The 18,186-nt window shown below is 44.5% G+C and overlaps 1 protein-coding gene across 6 annotated transcripts in view; it reads left to right on the top strand.

Annotated features, from left to right (window-relative positions):
* Positions 1–18,186, top strand: part of IPO11 (importin 11) — a 555,951-nt gene that overhangs the window by 503,856 nt on the left and 33,909 nt on the right. Inside the window, exon 30 of one of the 6 annotated variants that reach the window (XM_073584264.1) lies at positions 3,092–4,568. The exons of the other annotated variants lie outside the window; for them this stretch is intronic. Coding sequence (XP_073440365.1) covers positions 3,092–3,127 — 36 coding nt within the window. The 3' untranslated portion in view covers positions 3,128–4,568. Of the gene's footprint in view, positions 1–3,091; positions 4,569–18,186 lie in introns of those variants that run through there. 6 annotated transcript variants of the gene reach the window in all.

The raw sequence follows: 18,186 nt of genomic DNA, 5'->3' as shown, positions 1-18,186 counted from the left end.
CTATGGTGATTGGTTACCAGCCGCCCGACCACACCCATTTCACAACTGGTCACACCCATGTCCACGCCCCAACCACACCCATCTAGCACTACTGATCACACTGACTGGTACTGAGGGCACAGTGGCTGGTACTGAGGAAAAGAAAGAAAGAACAGAGAGAGAAAAAAGAAAGAACAGAGAAATAAAGAGAGAAACAGAGAGACAGGAAAAAAGAACAGAGAGAAAGAAAGAGGGGACAGAGAGAAAAAAAGAAAGGGGAAAGAAAGAACAGAGAGAAAGAAAGAGGGGAAAGAAAGAACAGAGAGAGAAAACAAGAAAGAAAGAACAGAGAGGGAGAGAGAAAGAAAGGGGAAAGAAGGCACAAAGAGAGAAAGAAAGAAGTGAAAGAAAGAACAGAGAGGGAGAGAGAAAGAAAGAACAGAAAGCGAAAGAAAGAACAGAGAGAGAAGAAAGAAAGACAAGGAAAGAGGGGAAAGATTCTATAAAGATACTATACCAGCCCGGCTCATATTGTAGTGCCCACCTGAGCCTCCTGGTGCAGGACATATCATGATCCACTCACATGGCCGACATCCCCGAGTCCAAGGCGATCACGCTGTCGGAGGACATGGTGATGATCTGAAGCATTCCCTGAGGTGCCTCCATGGTTCCGTCACAATCTCCTCCAGTCAGCTTCCAGCACGTCACTTCCTATGGAATGTCACGTGCAAGTTTTCAAGTGCTCCTCGGGGCTCCGCCGTATACTCCTGTGTCTGCTGGAAAAGTAAGCTCCCGGTCGGGGCAGTGGGGCAGACTCTCAAAATCTGGGACGGTTGGGAGGTATGAATGCTCCCCATCATACACCTTGTACACGCATGGCACCGCACACACACACGGTTCCGCTTTGTATGCCTCGTACACATGGCTTCGCTCCGTACACCTCGCACACACACAGCTCCACTCAGTACACACATGGCTCCACTCGATAAACCTCATACACATGCGGCTCTGCTCCGTACACTTTATACACACGCGGCCACGCTCTGTACACCTTATACACACATGGCGCTGCTCCGTAAACCTTGTACACATGCGGCTTTGCTCCATACACCTCGTACACACGCGGCTCCGCTCCGTAAACACACGGCTCAGCTCTGTACACTTTGTAGACATAGGGCTCCGTTCCGTACACCTCGTACACACACGTGGCTTCGCTCCGTACACCTCGTACACACATGCGGCTTCGCTCCATACACCTCAAACACACAAACGGCTCCGCTCCGTACACCTCGCATGCGCGCGGCTCCGCTCTGTACACCTCGCACACGCTCGGCTCCGCTCCGTAAACACACGGCTCAGCTCTGTACACTTTGTACACACAGGGCTCTGTTCCGTACACCCCGTACACACACGCGGCTTCGCTCCGTACACCTCGTACACACACACAGCTTTGCTCCGTACACCTCGTACACACACACGAGGCTCCACGCCGTACACTTGTGGCTCTGCTCCGTACACCTCGCACGCGCGCAGCTCCGCTCCGTACACCTCGCACGCGCGCAGCTCCGCTCCGTACACCTCGCACATTCGCGGCTCTGCTCCGTACACCTTGCACACGCGCGGCTCTGATCTGTACACCTCGCACACGCGCTGCTATGCTCCGTACACCTCGCTCACGCGCGGCTCCGCTCTGTACACCTCACACATTCGTGGCTCTGCTCCGTACACATCGCATACGCGCGGCTCTGCTCCGTACACCTCGCACAAGCGCTGCTCTGCTCTGTACACCTCGCACACACACGCAGCTACATCCACCCTGTAAACCCCTCTTGACCCCACACATAATTCCCTCATCCAGCACCATGACAACCAGCACAGCAGAGTCCCACATACAATACATTGAGGGCTGTGTGCACAGGACCTGTGATGAGGTCACAGGAGGGTAGGAGTCAGGTGTCACATGATCAGGGGCCTCCGACTGAAGCCCCTGATCATGTAACCCCTGACTCCTCCCCTCCTGTGACCTCATCACAGGTTCTGTGTGCACAGAGCAGGGATTTATCAGTGAGGGGCTGGCGCTGCGGTGGCCGGTGGGTCTGGGAGGGGGAGAAAGGGGTCGGTACATGGGGGGGTGGCGCTATGGTGGGGGATTATAATGTGGCAATTTTCCTTGGGCTGGTGGGCCCCCCCACACCACTGGGCCCTGGGCTACAGCCCAGGTTGACCTCATTATAATCCGCCACTGGTCTGTGAGAGACAGAATTCTTGCTGGTTGGTAGGTGATCAAATACTTATTTCATGCAATAAAATGTAATTTAATTATGAAAAATCGTGTAATGGATTATCTGTTTTTTATTTTTAGATTCTGTCTCTCACAGTTGAAGTGTACCTACGATAAAAATTACAGACCTCTCCATTCTTTGTAGGTGGGAAAACTTGCAAAATCGGCAGTGTATCAAATACTTATTTTCCTCACTATATATTAATTGAAGAGACACTGCCACAAAGGAAAAAAAAAGGAAAGCTGGAACGGTCTGCCAACTGCATATCAGGGGGTCTAAAAATGAATATAGACTGAGAATGAAACATGGATTTTTTTTTTTTTTTTTTTTTTTACTGAAGGTAGCCACTAACATTGTAAGGCTATGTGCACACGCTGCGGATTCACCTGCGGGTTTTTCCGCGCGGATCCGCAGGTAAAACCGCAGGTAAAGTGACCTGCGGATTAGCCTGCGGTTTTGCCCTGCGGTTTCACACCTCTACTATGTTAAAGGTGTGAAACCGCTGCGGAATCCGCACAAACAATTGACATGCTGCGGTTTGTAAACCGCAGCAATACCGTGCGAAAAAAAACGCAGCGTGAGCACAGCGGATTTGAAATGCCATAGGATAACATGGTACTGTACCATGTCTGCGGAACTGCTGCGTTTCCGCAGGGCCAAAAACGCTGCGGAAATGCAGCAGAATCCGCAACGTGTGCACATAGCCTAGAAATATTTTTTGGGGCATTAACATGTAAAGTGAATGACGTAATAATGTAAGTAAACATGTAAAACCTTTTTCTACATGAGATTTACAAAGAGTGTGTTCTCCTTTTAATATTTTTTTTTAGGCTTCAGACCCGAAATATATCAGACTTCCTTGTTAGCTCAGTGTCTGCACACAACTCGCCGTGATGATTTGCAGTTTGGAACATTTCATTCTTACATCGTACAGGAGGCGATTCTCCCGCTGTCTGATCACAAACTCGTCGACTCTATCTAGTAACATTCCATGAAATGTACAAAGTCATTGAATGTTTTATTTGTATATCAAATGTAACCTGGTGCTTAGATGTAATCATAGACTTTAATGGGCCTTTGCCCATTCGTTATGGCCGCTTCTTATTTTAATGTCCTGTGATGCTTCGCTATTTCTGGGCGACACCTTAGCTTATTCACTTTCCAGAAATATAATGAGCAGATGATCTGCAGGATTTATTGCCCTGTCTCATATCTTATTATGGAATTGCTAAGCTTGGCTCCGCATTATCACTCATGTCCCGAAGGTACAGCACATTATAAGTCTTGCAATTTAACATAAATGATCATTATGTTTTTTTGCAATGTTTTTTTTTTCCTTGTTGTAAATTGATAGCTCTGAAACCGGTTTATACACCTCTGCTGTACAGATAATGACTGGCTGTACAATTAGCCATATAGAGATCCTCTTTTATCCCAGGCATTCCGGTGAATTATTTTCGATGTGATTGGGAAATCTATAGAATGTTTCCTTAATTAATGTCACTAATGAGGAGAATAGAGAACATTGGACTTTCTTGCAAAGCCATGTTCACACACAGTTTTTTTTTTTACATGGATTTTTCTGATTGACTAATCCGCATCTAGGACATCAAAAATTGTCAAGTTTTGACTAGCTCCAAACCAGCACAAGAATGTGCCTTGACAATAGTCCTGAACCAGTTCCAACAAAGTTATAACTCTTTACACAGTGCCTTAGGGTATGTGCCCACGATGAGGAAACGCTGCGGGTTGGACGCTGCGTACTTGTGCAGCGTCCAAGCTGCAGCGTCCAGATGTTGCAACATAGTGGATGGGATTTCTAGAAATCCCATTGCCACTATGTGTCCAGAGACACCCGATGCTCACCCGCGGAGACGGACATGCATGGCGTCTCTCCAGACGGAAGCAAGTCAATTTCTCTAGCGGAGGCGCTATTCTCCGCAAAAGAAATTTCACCCATATGATATATTGGACGCGGTGAATCCGCACGGTTCAGTGAACACTTGCGGATTCATCTACATTCAATGGACAGCAGTGCTTTGGACGCAGCAAATGTTCTGACATCTGCACATACCCTTAATCTTTTTTATTTGGGCATCAATCATGGTCACAGGAGACTTCTCAATCCAAAGGGTTTGCAACAATTTTTAAAAACCTGTCTATACCCATATTTTCTGACAAAGACATAAATGATTCAGTCATTGGGATCTGTTGAAACAAAAAATGTATTAAGTTAACAATGAAATTTTCATTATATTCCATGTCTACTCGGAATAGGTGGTTTGTCAAAAAACGAGTAGATGTGAATAAGAAGTGCACAGCTTTGGTCCTATAGGTGTTTAGTATTGCAACTAACACTGTTAATCAGAATTAAAGTGCCAATAAAACATTAGAATGGAGTTGACTGAATCTATAAATTTCAGAAGAACCAGCTCTCTATGTCATGTGTATGGGGGTCTCCCTACGTTTGATGTTGGGGATGGTAAGGAACCGGCGCTCTGAATTTCAACCCCTGAGCCTTTTGTTTTCAGGAGATACGTCACTGCTAGAGGTGTGTGGTAGGGACTTGTGCCCTATTCCATTATAGAAGATATACATACTTGCCGAGTTGAGTCTAAATGTTGTAGGGATTCACTCGTTTTCGGGCAACTGGTAGCGTTCACACAGGTACAAAGTCTATTTGTGGAAAATCAGGAAGTTTAATTGTTGTTCATAAAATTTCCAGGAAAAATGAAACAAATTGCTTTTTTCCAACATAAAGGTGAAAATAAACAAAAACAGGGTCCAAACAGCAATTTGAAATACAGCCTAAAGTACGATACTCAGCCTCTAACAGAGTCTGAGGAGCACACAATAGGTCTTTCCACCTTGACTCCCAGACAATTTTATCCCAGCTGTACCTAGTGGATTAGAGGATGGTAACGACCAGTCCCGCCCAGCTCTACCAGTCGTTACTAAAACCCAGACCCATGATTCCAGGTCCATTAACAACCCTTTCATCACCTTTCATGCTGGAGCCTTCTCACCGGGTTTCACATCACTAAGGCTAGACACCTCGGTGACACATACACTCCATCTAGTACCTGTCAAGTGGCAAGCCTACAATGTATGTGAAGGAATGTCTCAGAAGGAACAGTTTTCAGCTGAATGTGATTGAAGTTGTAAGAAAGTCTTAGTCTTACCCTGTATAACTACAAGTGTGGCCTTTGAGTCAGCTCGCTCTCGCTGTGCAGTTCCCTAAAGCCTATACATGTTTTTCTCAAATTCTTGGACTTCATGCCAAGCTGCGGGAGTTCTTACACTCCACATTGTAGTCCTATCTGTAGACACAAACTATTTTTCAGCAGACTCTTTACTTTCGGCAGTACTATGTTATTGACAGCCTGTATTCTGTTTATGATCTTGAAGAGTAAGCTCAGGAAAATTTAATTCCAGCAACCTTACAAGATATACTTCAGTCTACTCTTGCACTTTTGTAAAGTGATTGTTAGAAATTTATAGTACTATTGTATTTGTCTTTAATCTTTATTACATAATTAGACTATAATGTTTCTGCTCTTAGGAAACTTTATGCAAGTACAGTGTTTTCCTTATTTTCCTACTTCTGATCATAGATTTGGTTTCATAATCAAAAGAGCTCATCTTCTTCTTTCTCAGCCGTTCATCATTATTTAACATTCTCAGATATAACTAATGCTCTGTTCTTTCAGAAGTTGTCTGTCAGAAAACATTGGTACTGCTGAGATGCTGCAAGCTTATATTTCTAGGTTATTAAAGACTTCCATGCCTCACTAGGGATGCATTCACAGAAATGTGTAAAGCTTTATAATTCGGTTTGCGAGAGTTAATACATTTATTTGTGTTCTCCATTTACATTTCAGGACAATAACAGATTTCTGTATTTGTGCAGTTCCTCTCTGCAGCCAGTTGGTAGCATTGAATGCACAAGATACAGCCTAAAAACTGCTTGCTTCCCTACTCGTTCATTATCATTTACCTGAAAACAATCTCCACATTAACAGTGCTTTCCCAATTAACTTTGGCCTTTCATTCTGTTAGTCCACTCATGCCTGTTTATGGTGTGATTTACAATGCAGATTTAACACACATTTATGGTTCATTTACTGTATTATATCCTGTCCAAGGGGCTCCCAATGTGGTCCTTCCAAAAATTAATATGGCGTTTCTCTACATGCTGTATGCCCTTAAAGGGAATCTGTCACCCATTTTTTCAAATATGAACTGCCGGCACCGCCATCAGGGGCTTATCTACAGCATTCTGTAATGCTGTAGATAAGCAGACGATGTAACCTGAAAGATAAGAAAAAAGCGGTAGATTATACTCACCAGGGGAGAAGTCCGGTCCCATGGGTGTTGCAGTCCGGCGCCTCCCTTCTAATGGTGACGTCTACTTCTTTCCTTCCTGTAGTGGCCCTTACGCAGGTGCACTGCTCTGCCCTGTTGAGGGCAGAGCAGAGTCCTGCAGTGCGCAGGGGCCGGGAGAGGTCCGGCGCCTGCACACTGCAGGACTCTCCTCTGCCCTCAACAGGGCAGAGCAGTGCACCTGCGCAAGAGCCACTACAGGAAGGAAAGAAGAGGACAGCATTGTATGAAGACCGTAGGTGCCGGACGGGACGGCGACACCCATCGGACCGGACCGCCCCCCCCTGGTGAGTATAATCTAACGCTTTTTTCATATCTTTCAGGTTACATCGGTGGCTTAGCTACAGCATTACAGAATACTGTAGATAAGCCCCTGATGTCGGTGCCGGCTGCTCATATTTGAAAAAAGGGGTGACGGATTCCCTTTAAAGCCTTACTGTCATTTTAATTTTTATTGAATAATAATCATGGTAAGTGATTTTCATAATCTTTCAAATATACTTTATAAATTAAATTAAAAAAAAAAAAACCTTTCAAAAGCCTTTTGGATGTCGCCCTCAGTGTATATCACATTTACAGGATAAGCAGGTGACAGGGCAGAAGGAGCTCAGTAAAAGGCTACTTTCACACATCAGGTTTTCGGCGTCGTGCCGGAGCGCCGGATCCGGCAAATGTTTTGTAAAACCGGATATGACGGATCCGGTTTTCTGCCGGATCCGTCTTGCGCTTGACAGCCAAAACCGGATCCGTCTCATCCGGTTCATCCGGTTTTCGATCCGTTTTTCGACGGATCCGGTTTTTAAAATCGCCCCTTGTGGCCTTCCGAACGGGATTGGCTACTGAAAAACTATATATAGCGTGTTCCTACAGCCCTTCTTTGACAGGTTGTAGAGGAGAAAGTGCAGGTTGGAGAGAAGAGCAAGTTACTGGCGAAGATGGATGTTGTGATTGGAAATATTTTGAAGAATTTGGGGGATTTTACAGCGGAGGCGAATCGTTTGAGGGTGATTGTTCTGGAGAAGGAGAGAGCGAGACAGCAGCGCATCAGGCATCGTAGACGACGTTTGTGGATCCACCCCATCACAGCCAAGAGAATGACGCGTGGGGTCTATTCTACACTCTGCATGGACCTTAAACGAAACCCGGATAAATTTTTTGGATATGTTCGGATGAAAATGGAGAATTTTGATTACTTGGTGGAGCGCATTGCACACCTCATAAGAAAAGCGGACACCTATTGCCGCTTCTCTGTTTCACCCGCAGAGCGTCTGATGGTGACTTTAAGGTAAGCCACATTTATTGGATATGCTCGCATCAGAGCACATTTTCACTGCAATCTTATTGGTGGTAGTTTGCATCTCCAAGTGTTATAGCTGAGTTTTGGTATGTAATGCTGTGATTTTAAACTAATTGATTGTTTTTTAATTCTCCACAGATTTCTTGCAACTGGAGAATCCCTTTCGTCACTGCATTTCCAGTACAGACTCGGGATTTCCACCATATCTGGAATAGTGAAGTACACATGCCGTGCACTGTGGGACTCCTTAGCTGAAGAGTTTTTACCAGAGCCCACAACAGAGAGGTGGATTGAAATTTCAGAAAAGTTTCAACAGATATGTCAGTTTCCGAACTGCTTGGGCGCTGTGGACGGGAAACATATCCGCATTGTAAAGCCAGCCGGATCGGGATCGGAATATTTCAATTACAAGAAATATTTTTCAATTGTCCTCATGGCCATCGCTGACGCGGAATACAAATTTATTGCTGTTGATATTGGGGCCTATGGCCGCTCCAATGACTCTCAAGTTTTCAAACTGTCTGCCATGGGGCGTAAACTGTATGGAAACACCTTCCAGTTCCCATCCCCTAGACCGCTGCCGCAAACATCTGGTCCACCTATGCCATTTGTCTGTGTAGGGGATGAAGCCTTCCAGCTGTCAGAACACCTTTTGAAACCGTACGGTAGCAGAGGATTGTCAAGAACAAAACACATTTTTAATTACCGCCTCACAAGAGCAAGAAGAATGGTTGAATGTACCTTTGGTATTCTGACAGCCAAATGGCGGGCCCTATTGACTGCGATCAACCTCAAGACAGAAACTGTGGACGAGGTGATCAAAGCTTGCGTGGTACTCCACAATTTTGTTATCTGCAAGGAACCCATTTCCATTGAGGACACCTCTGAAGAAACCACCTTGCAAGATTACCATGACATTACCACTAGAAGTTCTGTGACGGTTTCAGTAATGAGGGACAATTTTGCACTATACTTTATGTCACCTCAAGGCAGAGTACACTGGCAGGATGACAGAGTGTGAAAGATTTGTGCCCTTAACCAAACTTGTGTACCTTCTGTACCAACAGTATATACCTTTGCCAACCAAAGTTGGCTATCTTGTCATGGTCTTAATATTTTTACCTTTAGGCCACAGGTGTGTACCTGGTTGTGTTTTATGCAAAGTATTTCACCTTTTAACAAAAGTTGTGTACATTGTTAGGAAATCACCAACAATAAACACAACTTTTTAGGTGAAATACTTTGCTTCAAACACAACCAGATACACAACTGTGGCAAAAAGGTAAAATTTATTTACCTTTTACCTACAGTTATATACCTGGTTTTGAGATCCTTTTTACCTTTTAAATACCCTGTATTTAACCTTTTTTTAACATATTTCGCCGCAGAAAGAAATGACAGAGAACCATTGTAAAACGATAATTTAACTTTTATTTAAAATTTTTTTTTTTGGTAAAATGTTATTAAAGTGAAAAAAAACTTTTTTAATAAAGGTTTGAAACCAAATGGTCATTTTTATTAAAATACACACATTATAAATTTGTGTAGTGTGGGGTGGAAATAGTGCTGGAGGGGCTGCGGGACACTTCGACACTGGGAGTGTGGAGAGAGGACTGGGATCATGGTGGGGAAGGAACAGTTAGAGGTGAAGGTGTGGAAAAAGCTACAGAATGGGTGGACATGTGGGAGGCAGAAGAGGTGGTGGGCGGTGGAGTGGAGGGTTGGGCAGGGACTGTAGGAGCAGATGATGTTGAAGGAAAGTTGTTTGGGGAAGGAGTTTGGTACGGGGAAGGAGTTTGGTACGGACCAGGTTGCTGGAAGTGGGGAGATGTCTGGTACTGGGGAGGTTGCTGGTACTGGGGAGGTTGCTGGTACTGTGGAGGTTGCTGGTACTGGGGAGGTTGCTGGTACTGGGGAGGTGGCTGGTATGTAATAGGAGGGGGAGGATGGAAAGTGGCTGGAGGGGGTGCAGGTGGAGGAACTACTGGGGTGGGAGGAGGAGGTTGGTGGTAACGTGCTGGAGAGCACCGTGGCACGAATGCATTACAGTCATCTGCTGGCTAGGAGAGAGCGTTTCCATGCTCTCCACAACAGACCTGAAAAAGGTGTGGTTTGGCGAAGATCTTGCTTCTGAATGCATGGTTTGCAGAAGTGTCTTCACCTCCAGAATGCTGGAGTTGATCTGCTGAAAGCCTGCGGAGATTTGCTCTGACAAGACTTTTAGACAGTTCTGGAAAGATGCATTCAGATGCAAGAACTCTGGCGCATAAGTCTTTTCCTGACCCCTCTGCCGCTGCCGCCCAGTACCCGCAGGTGTACTAGAGGTGGCAGGGGCAGAAGGGTGGGGTAAAAGGAAAGCGATCTCCTCACCAGCAGCTTCATGTAATGTAGGCGGCCACAATGCTCCTGTGCTGGTGGATGGGACAGATGGGTCGAATGTGTGGGAAGGTGCAGATGTACCGGGGCGGTCGAAGTGTCCCTCGGTGCCGGTCTCCTCAGGGATCGCCTCAGAAGGGTCCAATCGTGCAGGCTCCCGAGTGCTGCTCACCGTGCTGTGGAATAAAGAGAAAAAAAAACAATTAAAATAGTGACATGGCATGGCCCTGGCTGAAAAAAAATTGTTACATCTAAACATTTTTTTTTCACATGTGGTGTGTAATATTTACCTTCTGGTGACCATTGTATCGCGGAGGAACGACAGGGCTCGTGCGTACTTGTACTTGCTCCTGCGTCCTCCAGATCCACTCGGGGCCCGCATCTCTTTATTGAACTCCTTCTTGAAACGATCCCTCACAGACCGCCACCGCTTCACAATTCTGTCCCCTGAAACGAGAAAGGACAAAGTGGTTAGTATACAACATCAGTGTTTCCCAAACTCCAGTCCTCATGGTCCCCAGGGGTCATGTTTTCAGGATTTCCATAGTAAATAGAAATCCTGAACACATGATCCGTGGGGACCACGAGGACTGGAGTTCGGGAAACACTGGTTTACATCAAGCAACCGGTACTGTATATACTTACGCTCTTTAATCTGGGCCCGAGCATCGAGGTCCTCCCAGCGGCCCACAAGGAGCGAACAGATTTCCTCCCAGAGTCGTCGGGTAACAATCAGGTCAGCATGGCGGCGGTCAGCCATATTCCATAGCGGCTCCCTTTCTCTGACGAGATCGATGAGGTGGTCAACATCAATTCCTCCATCCTCACCGTCTGAGTCGGGAGCACGCTGTGAAGGCTGTTAAAGTAAAATAGAAAAATAGCAAAATTAGTCACCACACTTAAGACATGAAATAAAAAGTGTACCAAAATTTAACTTAAATATTATACTTACACGCTGGTGACCGCCGCGTTGCTGTCGCACTGTGAGGACCTCTTGGCCGAGCACCAGATTGGGAAGACTAGAGAAGAAAAGAAAAAAATGTATGTGTTTGGATGTTGGCATTTGTTTGCTGTGTGTGGTCTGCGGTACATTGTTTTCTATGTGTTGTGTGTAGTGTGATGTTGTGTTTCTGCGTTTGATGCAAAAAACTTACCAATTGTGAGCCCACTCCAGGTGTCTGTCCACCCCTTCCTTCATCTTCTGAGAGCTCCTCTTCAGCTTGTGATTCCTGTTTTGAAATAAAAGCCAATGAATAGACATATATTACAGAGATGATGGATTTTGGAAATAAAAACTTACCGTCAAACGCTGACGATGCGAGGGAGGGCTCCCAGAAGAAGATGTGCTGTCATGTTGCTGGCCAGACTCCATGGCTGTGGGTGGTGCTGCTGCCAGTGCTGCCAGTGCTGCTGCTGCTGCATCTCTTGGGCGGCTGTTGAATAAATAGAAACAAAGGGCCAATGAATATGTTGAAATTCCATGGCCCTAGTTTTGAGGAATGGGGGATTTGATAATTACCGTCTCTCATCTGCTGCTGGACTCCCTTCGCGTTGTTCTGCATGTTCCCTTTCCTGCTCCATTTGGGGTGGTGGTGGTGCTGATGGTGCTGCAGTGGTCTCCTGCCTTCTCCTGCGCCTGGTTGCTGTCTTTGGTGGCATGTTGGGTGTGGCTGAGGGTCCCACTGTCATGCTTTTATATATGTGTGCTGTGGGCAGAGCTACTGAGCATGCTCAGACCCAAAAAACCAGATCCGGCGCATTGAGGCGCTCATAGGCTTTCATTGTGTGAAAAAGCCGGACACGCCAGATCCGGCGTGTCCGGCTTTTTCGCCGGAGACAAAAAACGTTACAGTAGCCGTTTTTTCCAGACGCCGGATTGCAACACATTGCCGGATCCGGCGAAAACCGGATGAAACGCATGGCCATCCGGCGCGATCCGGCGCAAATGCAAGTCAATGGGGGGGGAAACCGGATCCGGCATTGCATTTCGCCGGATCCGGTTTTTGTCAAAAGTGCCGGATCGTGCCTGACGGCGAAAACCTGATGTGTGAAAGAGGCCTAACATCGGTGCTTCCCCTCAGTGTTTACCACACTGCTCCTTCTGCCCTGTCAGCTGGTTCCTGTGCCTCAGTGACAGCGGCACTTCTCAGTGTTATTGATCGTCCTGAGGCTCATTTGCTGGAATTGTCATCACTCAGAGGCAGCACAAGAGCCAACAGCGGACAGAATAAGACTGAGAAGTGCCTATGTTACTGAGCAGACTGGAACCAGCTGACAGGGCAGGAGAAGTGGCGATGTCAGCTGAATGTCCTGTGTGTCTGTGCTATACACTGAGGAAAACTTCTGACATCTCTAAATACTTCTTTGGTAAAACTGTTAAAATAGCAAAAGAATAATGACTCAATTTGGGTTTATAAGGTCATAGACAAAGCTGTCCATCTCTCCGCCTCTAGCACCATATGCAATGCAGCTTAAGCTCGTTCACTTTAAATTACGTGTTGGTTGAGAAGAAAAGAACTCGCGTTTCTTTCAATTGACACTAAGTGCTGAAAATGTCTTTTTCATACTTTTGAGAACTTAAAATACCATCATTTGTCTTTCTTGATATGTTTAACGTCCTAATTAGACCTTTTTAATGGTTTGTGTGTTTCACAGATGTTCTCCATTGAACACCTGTCCTCCAAAATAATGAGTGTAATTACTTTGTGATGTGATATCTTGTTTCTTTCGTAGAGGATTTGGATTTTTTTTTTCTTTTCACCTCAACAGAACAGTTGGATAAAGTGTGAAATTGTGTTTTTTTGTATGTCCTGTTGTAAGGCGCACATAAGATGTCATATTTTGGTAGGCTTTTTTTGAATAGTATGATGCACCCAGGAAGGGTAGATACTTTCTGCTTACAAATCATTATGTGGTCTAGTTGTCCATTGGGAATTTCTGTCTATGCCTTCCTTAGGTTCTTTTTCTTAGTCAAGTTCATTTCCACGTGCCGATCGGTAAACTTTTACCGATCGGAGGCCGGTTGACTGCCTGTTCCCACAGATAGTCCAAAGCAAATGATCCTTAACTTGATATCTGTCTTGAATATTTTTTACTCATGAATCTTTTTTACTTTAGAATTATAAACTCCAAGTTGTCTGTAAACGGCCTAATAACCATTACTAGATTGATGAGAAGCAAAAATTGGATCTCTACGATCATAGCTGATGTCGCCTGACTTTGCTAAGCCAGCAAATGGCAAAAACTTTTGCTTTTTATAGAAATGGTTACACTTCCTGATGAACTAATTAATCAAGGGCATTTGATTAGCTGTACATGTCTCCCACTTACAAAAGCTCAGTTCCTGTAGAATCAGTAAGGGTGTACTTAATTATTTATACAATGCTTCTGCACTCTGGCCTTGTGCTTGCTAATTAAATAATAACATGGTGTAACTTTTAATAGCAAAGTGTTACCTTCTAAGGACCAGATGTTATTTTATGGTTTGTTTTTTAAGATTATGTCCTGATATGTAAAATGATAAAATTCAAATAAGGTGTACGTACATTTACATTCATGAGAAAAAGCTATGTTCGGCTAAAGGGAGATAGACAGATTACTGCCAGACCCCTCCCACAGCAAATTATATTCCATGGGACCAGGGATCGGGTCTTGTTGAAATCTAATGGGTGTAGGATCAGCAATGATCTCATTTTCACAGGCAGGAGTATAATTAAAAATGCTGCTATAAAGCTGAAGGAAGAATAATACACGGTTACACCATTGAAAATTGGTGATGGTCACAGTTCATCTATTACTTCCCTATTTTTTCACAGTGACCTCTGCACATGTTACATAGCATGCCCATAACATTCCTCAAAAAGTCAATGGGTTGTTTTTTGACCTCGTCCTTCTATCTGCATTGTTAACCTTAAAAACCTGTAATTATGACCGCAAAATAATTCTTATTGATAATTGTTGTTTTATTATCACACAATGATTAAACAATTACATAAACACCATTGAAAAGAGATTTGATCATCCATTAGGTAGTAGAGGGATGTTGACAAAATTAGTGAAAATTCATATGTACACCAATAACAAAAATTTGCAATGTACATTGATTTGGCACCAGTATCTCACATAATAGGACAAACTGTCGTTGGTTGTGGGTGTTACCTAAGTAACATATATAATAGCATTGCAACATATAAACTCATATATATTTAGGGGGAAAAAGGTATTTAGTCAGCCACCAATTGTGCAAGTTCTCCCACTTAAAAAAGTAGAGAGAGGCCTGTAATTGACATCATAGGTAGGACACAACTATTAGAGTCAAAATGAGAAAACAAATCCAGATAATCACCTTGTCTGAATTGGCAAGATTTGTGCACGTCAGGAGGAACTTTTGCCAATGAGCATCTGGATGATTCTGTGAGTGATTGGGAGTAGATGCTGTGGTCAAATGAAACAAAAATTGATGTCTTTGGCATTAACTCAACTTGCCTTGCCAAGGCAACAAGGGAGTGACTCAAAAAGAAGCACATTAAGGTCTTGGAGTGGTCAAGCCAGTCTCCAGACCTTAATCCCATAGAAAACTTATGGAGACTGGCTTGACCACTCCGAGTTGCCAAGTGACAGCCATAAAATCTTAATGATTTAGAGATGATCTGCAAAGAGGAGTGGACCAAAATTCCTCCTGACATGTGCAATCCAGTTGTGTTTAATTAAACTGAGGACTTGATTTTTAAAGGCACATACCTGTCTATATAAAACCTTACAGTGCATGTCAGACCAAATGAGAATCATGAGGTCAAAGGAACTGGCTAAGGAGCTCAGAGACAGAATTGTGGTAAGGCATAGATCTGGCCAAGGTTACAAAAGAATTTCTGCAGTTCTCAAGGTGCCTAAGAGCACAGTGGCCTCCTTAATTCTTAAATGGAAAAAGTTTGGGACCACCAGAAGTCTTCCTAGACCTGGTCGTCCAGCCAAACTGAGCAATCGTGGAAGAAGAGCCTTGGTGAGAGAGGTAAAGAAGAACCCCAAAATCACTGTGGCTAAGCTCAACAGATGCAGTAGGGAGATAGGAGAAAGTTCCACAAAGTCAGCTATCACTGCAGCCCTCCACCAGTCGGGCCTTTACGGTAGAGTGGCCTGATGGAAGCCTTTCCTCAGTGCCAGACATATGAAAGCCCGCATAGAGTTTGCTAAAAACACATGAAGGACTTCCAGACTATGAGAAAATCATTCATTCTCTGGTCTGATGAGAAAAAGATAGAACTTTTTGGTGATAATTCTAAACGGTATGTGTGGGAAAAAACAGGCACTGCTCATCACCTGCCCAATACAATCCCAACAGTGAAACATGGTGGTGGCAACATCATGCCATGGGGGTGTTTTTCAGCTACAAGGACAGGACGACTGGTTGCAATTGAAGGAAACATGAATGTAGCCAAGTACAGAGATATCCTGGGTGAAAACCTCTTCCAGAGTCCTCTGGACCTCAGACTTGGCCGAAGGTTCACCTTCCAACAAGACAATGACCCTAAGCACACAGCTAAAATAACAAAGGAGTTGCTTCACAACAACTCTGTGACCATTCTTGACTGGCCCAGCCAGAGCCCTGACCTAAACCTAATTGAGCATCTCTGGAGAGACCTGAAACCTACACTTAAAATTATAGACTATTCATGTCTTTGTCAGTGGGCAAACTTACAAAATCAGCAAGGGATCAAATACTTATTTCCCTCACTGTATATAAAATATGTGCGTGTGTGTCTATATATATATATAATAATAATAATATATATATATTCACACACAATTCTTTTGTGAGCAATGGCCTCCTGATTTTATTGAGGGGATAATTTTCCAATACCATAAGATAAAACTGTTCATATAACATAGCTTTCTGCTCACTTTATTTCCTCTCATTATCTCCTGTTGACTTTTTTTATAAAGCATCACTATGATTACTTTGTGCTCCTTCCATAAAAGCGAAATGCCATGAAGCCTTTCCCGCATTGCTTTAGGGACAATGATCATTTTGAGGTTGAGTTTCCATAGGAATATATTGCTTGCTTTGTATAACTCCTAATATGCCACGTAAACAGTCAGTAATGAGGCTTGTGGAAGCTTGTATACAGAACCACTTAAGTACTAATGAAGTACAGTTACAAGTGCATTACTAAACTCCACTGTTATCGGAAACACAAGCCAGCTCAGAGTAATGATAGATAGAGTTGAGCGATACCGTCCGATACTTCAAAGTATCGTATCGGATGGTATCGGCCGATCTTTAAAAAAAGTATCGGTATCGCCGATTCCGATACCGGAAGTCCCATTCAAGTCTATGGGACTTCCGGTATCGGAATAAGAAAAACCCTTTCCTGCCCTTGTACAGCCTCTCTGGGGTCTGTACGGGCCTTTCGGGGGGCTGTGCCGGCCTGCCAGGGGGTCTGTGCAGGCTCCGGTGGTCTGTGCCGGCCTGCCGGGGGGCTGTGCCGGCCTGCCGGTGGTCTGTGCAGGCTCCGGTGGGCTGTGCCGGCCTGCCGGGGGGCTGTGCCGGCCTGCCGGGGGGCTGTGCAGGCTCCGGGGGGCTGTGCCGACCTGCCGGGGGGCTGTGCCGGCCTGCCGGGGGGCTGTGCAGGCTCCGGGGGGCTGTGCCGGCCTGCCGGGGGGCTGTGCCGGCCTGCCGGTGGTCTGTGCAGGCTCCGGGGGGCTGTGCCGGCCTGCCGGGGGGCTGTGCCGGCCTGCCGGTGGTCTGTGCAGGCTTCGGGGGTCTGTGCAGGCATCGTCCGATGGGACTACAAGTCCCATCGGGCGATGCCTGCTACCATGACAGTGATTGACACATTAGCCAATGATGGGACAGTAATAGTCCTATCATCTGGCTAATGTGTTGAATGTAAAAAAAAAAAAAAAAAAAAAAATTACATGCTACATACATACAACATGCATACTACATACATGCTACATTCATACTACATACTACATACATGCTACATACATGCTACATTCATACTACATAAATACTACATGCAACATACATGCTACATATATACTACATACATACTACATATATACTACATGCATGCTACATACATACTGCATGCTACATACATACTACATGCTACATACATACTACATGCTACATACATACCACATATATACTACATACATACTACATACATACTACATGCATGCTACATGCATGCTACATGCTACATACATAACACATATATACTACATGCATGCTACATACATAGTACATGCTACATGCATGCTACATACATACTACATGCTACATACTACATATATACTACATGCATGCTACATACATACTACATGCTACATACTACATATATACTACATGCATGCTACATACATACTACATGCTACATACATACTACATATATACTACATGCATGCTACATACATACTACATGCTACATACATACTACATATATACTACATGCATGCTACATACATACTACATGCTACATACATACTACGTATATACTACATGCATGCTACATACATACTACATATATACTACATGCATGCTACATACATACTGCATGCTACATGCATGCTACATACATACTACATACATACTACATGCTACATACATACCACATATATACTACATACATACAATACATTCATACAATACATACATAGACATACAGTACATATAACATAGAGTAACATACTTACCAATACTTGTCACATTGTTCCCCGAAGCCATTGTCTTTTCCGGAATAAATATTAACATAACAAACCACAAAAATACTCACCCACGATCCGAAGCAGTCCACGAGTGTGTCCCACGACGATCTTGGGTAGAGAACTGCAGCATCAGCTGATGCTGCCGTTCTCTACGGGCTG

This window comes from Dendrobates tinctorius, unplaced genomic scaffold (assembly GCF_039654945.1).
Source record: "Dendrobates tinctorius isolate UK_male_01 unplaced genomic scaffold, ASM3965494v1 ptg000083l, whole genome shotgun sequence".
In the NCBI taxonomy this organism is placed as follows: Eukaryota; Metazoa; Chordata; class Amphibia; order Anura; family Dendrobatidae; genus Dendrobates; species Dendrobates tinctorius.
This window is presented reverse-complemented; position numbering and strand designations above follow the sequence as displayed.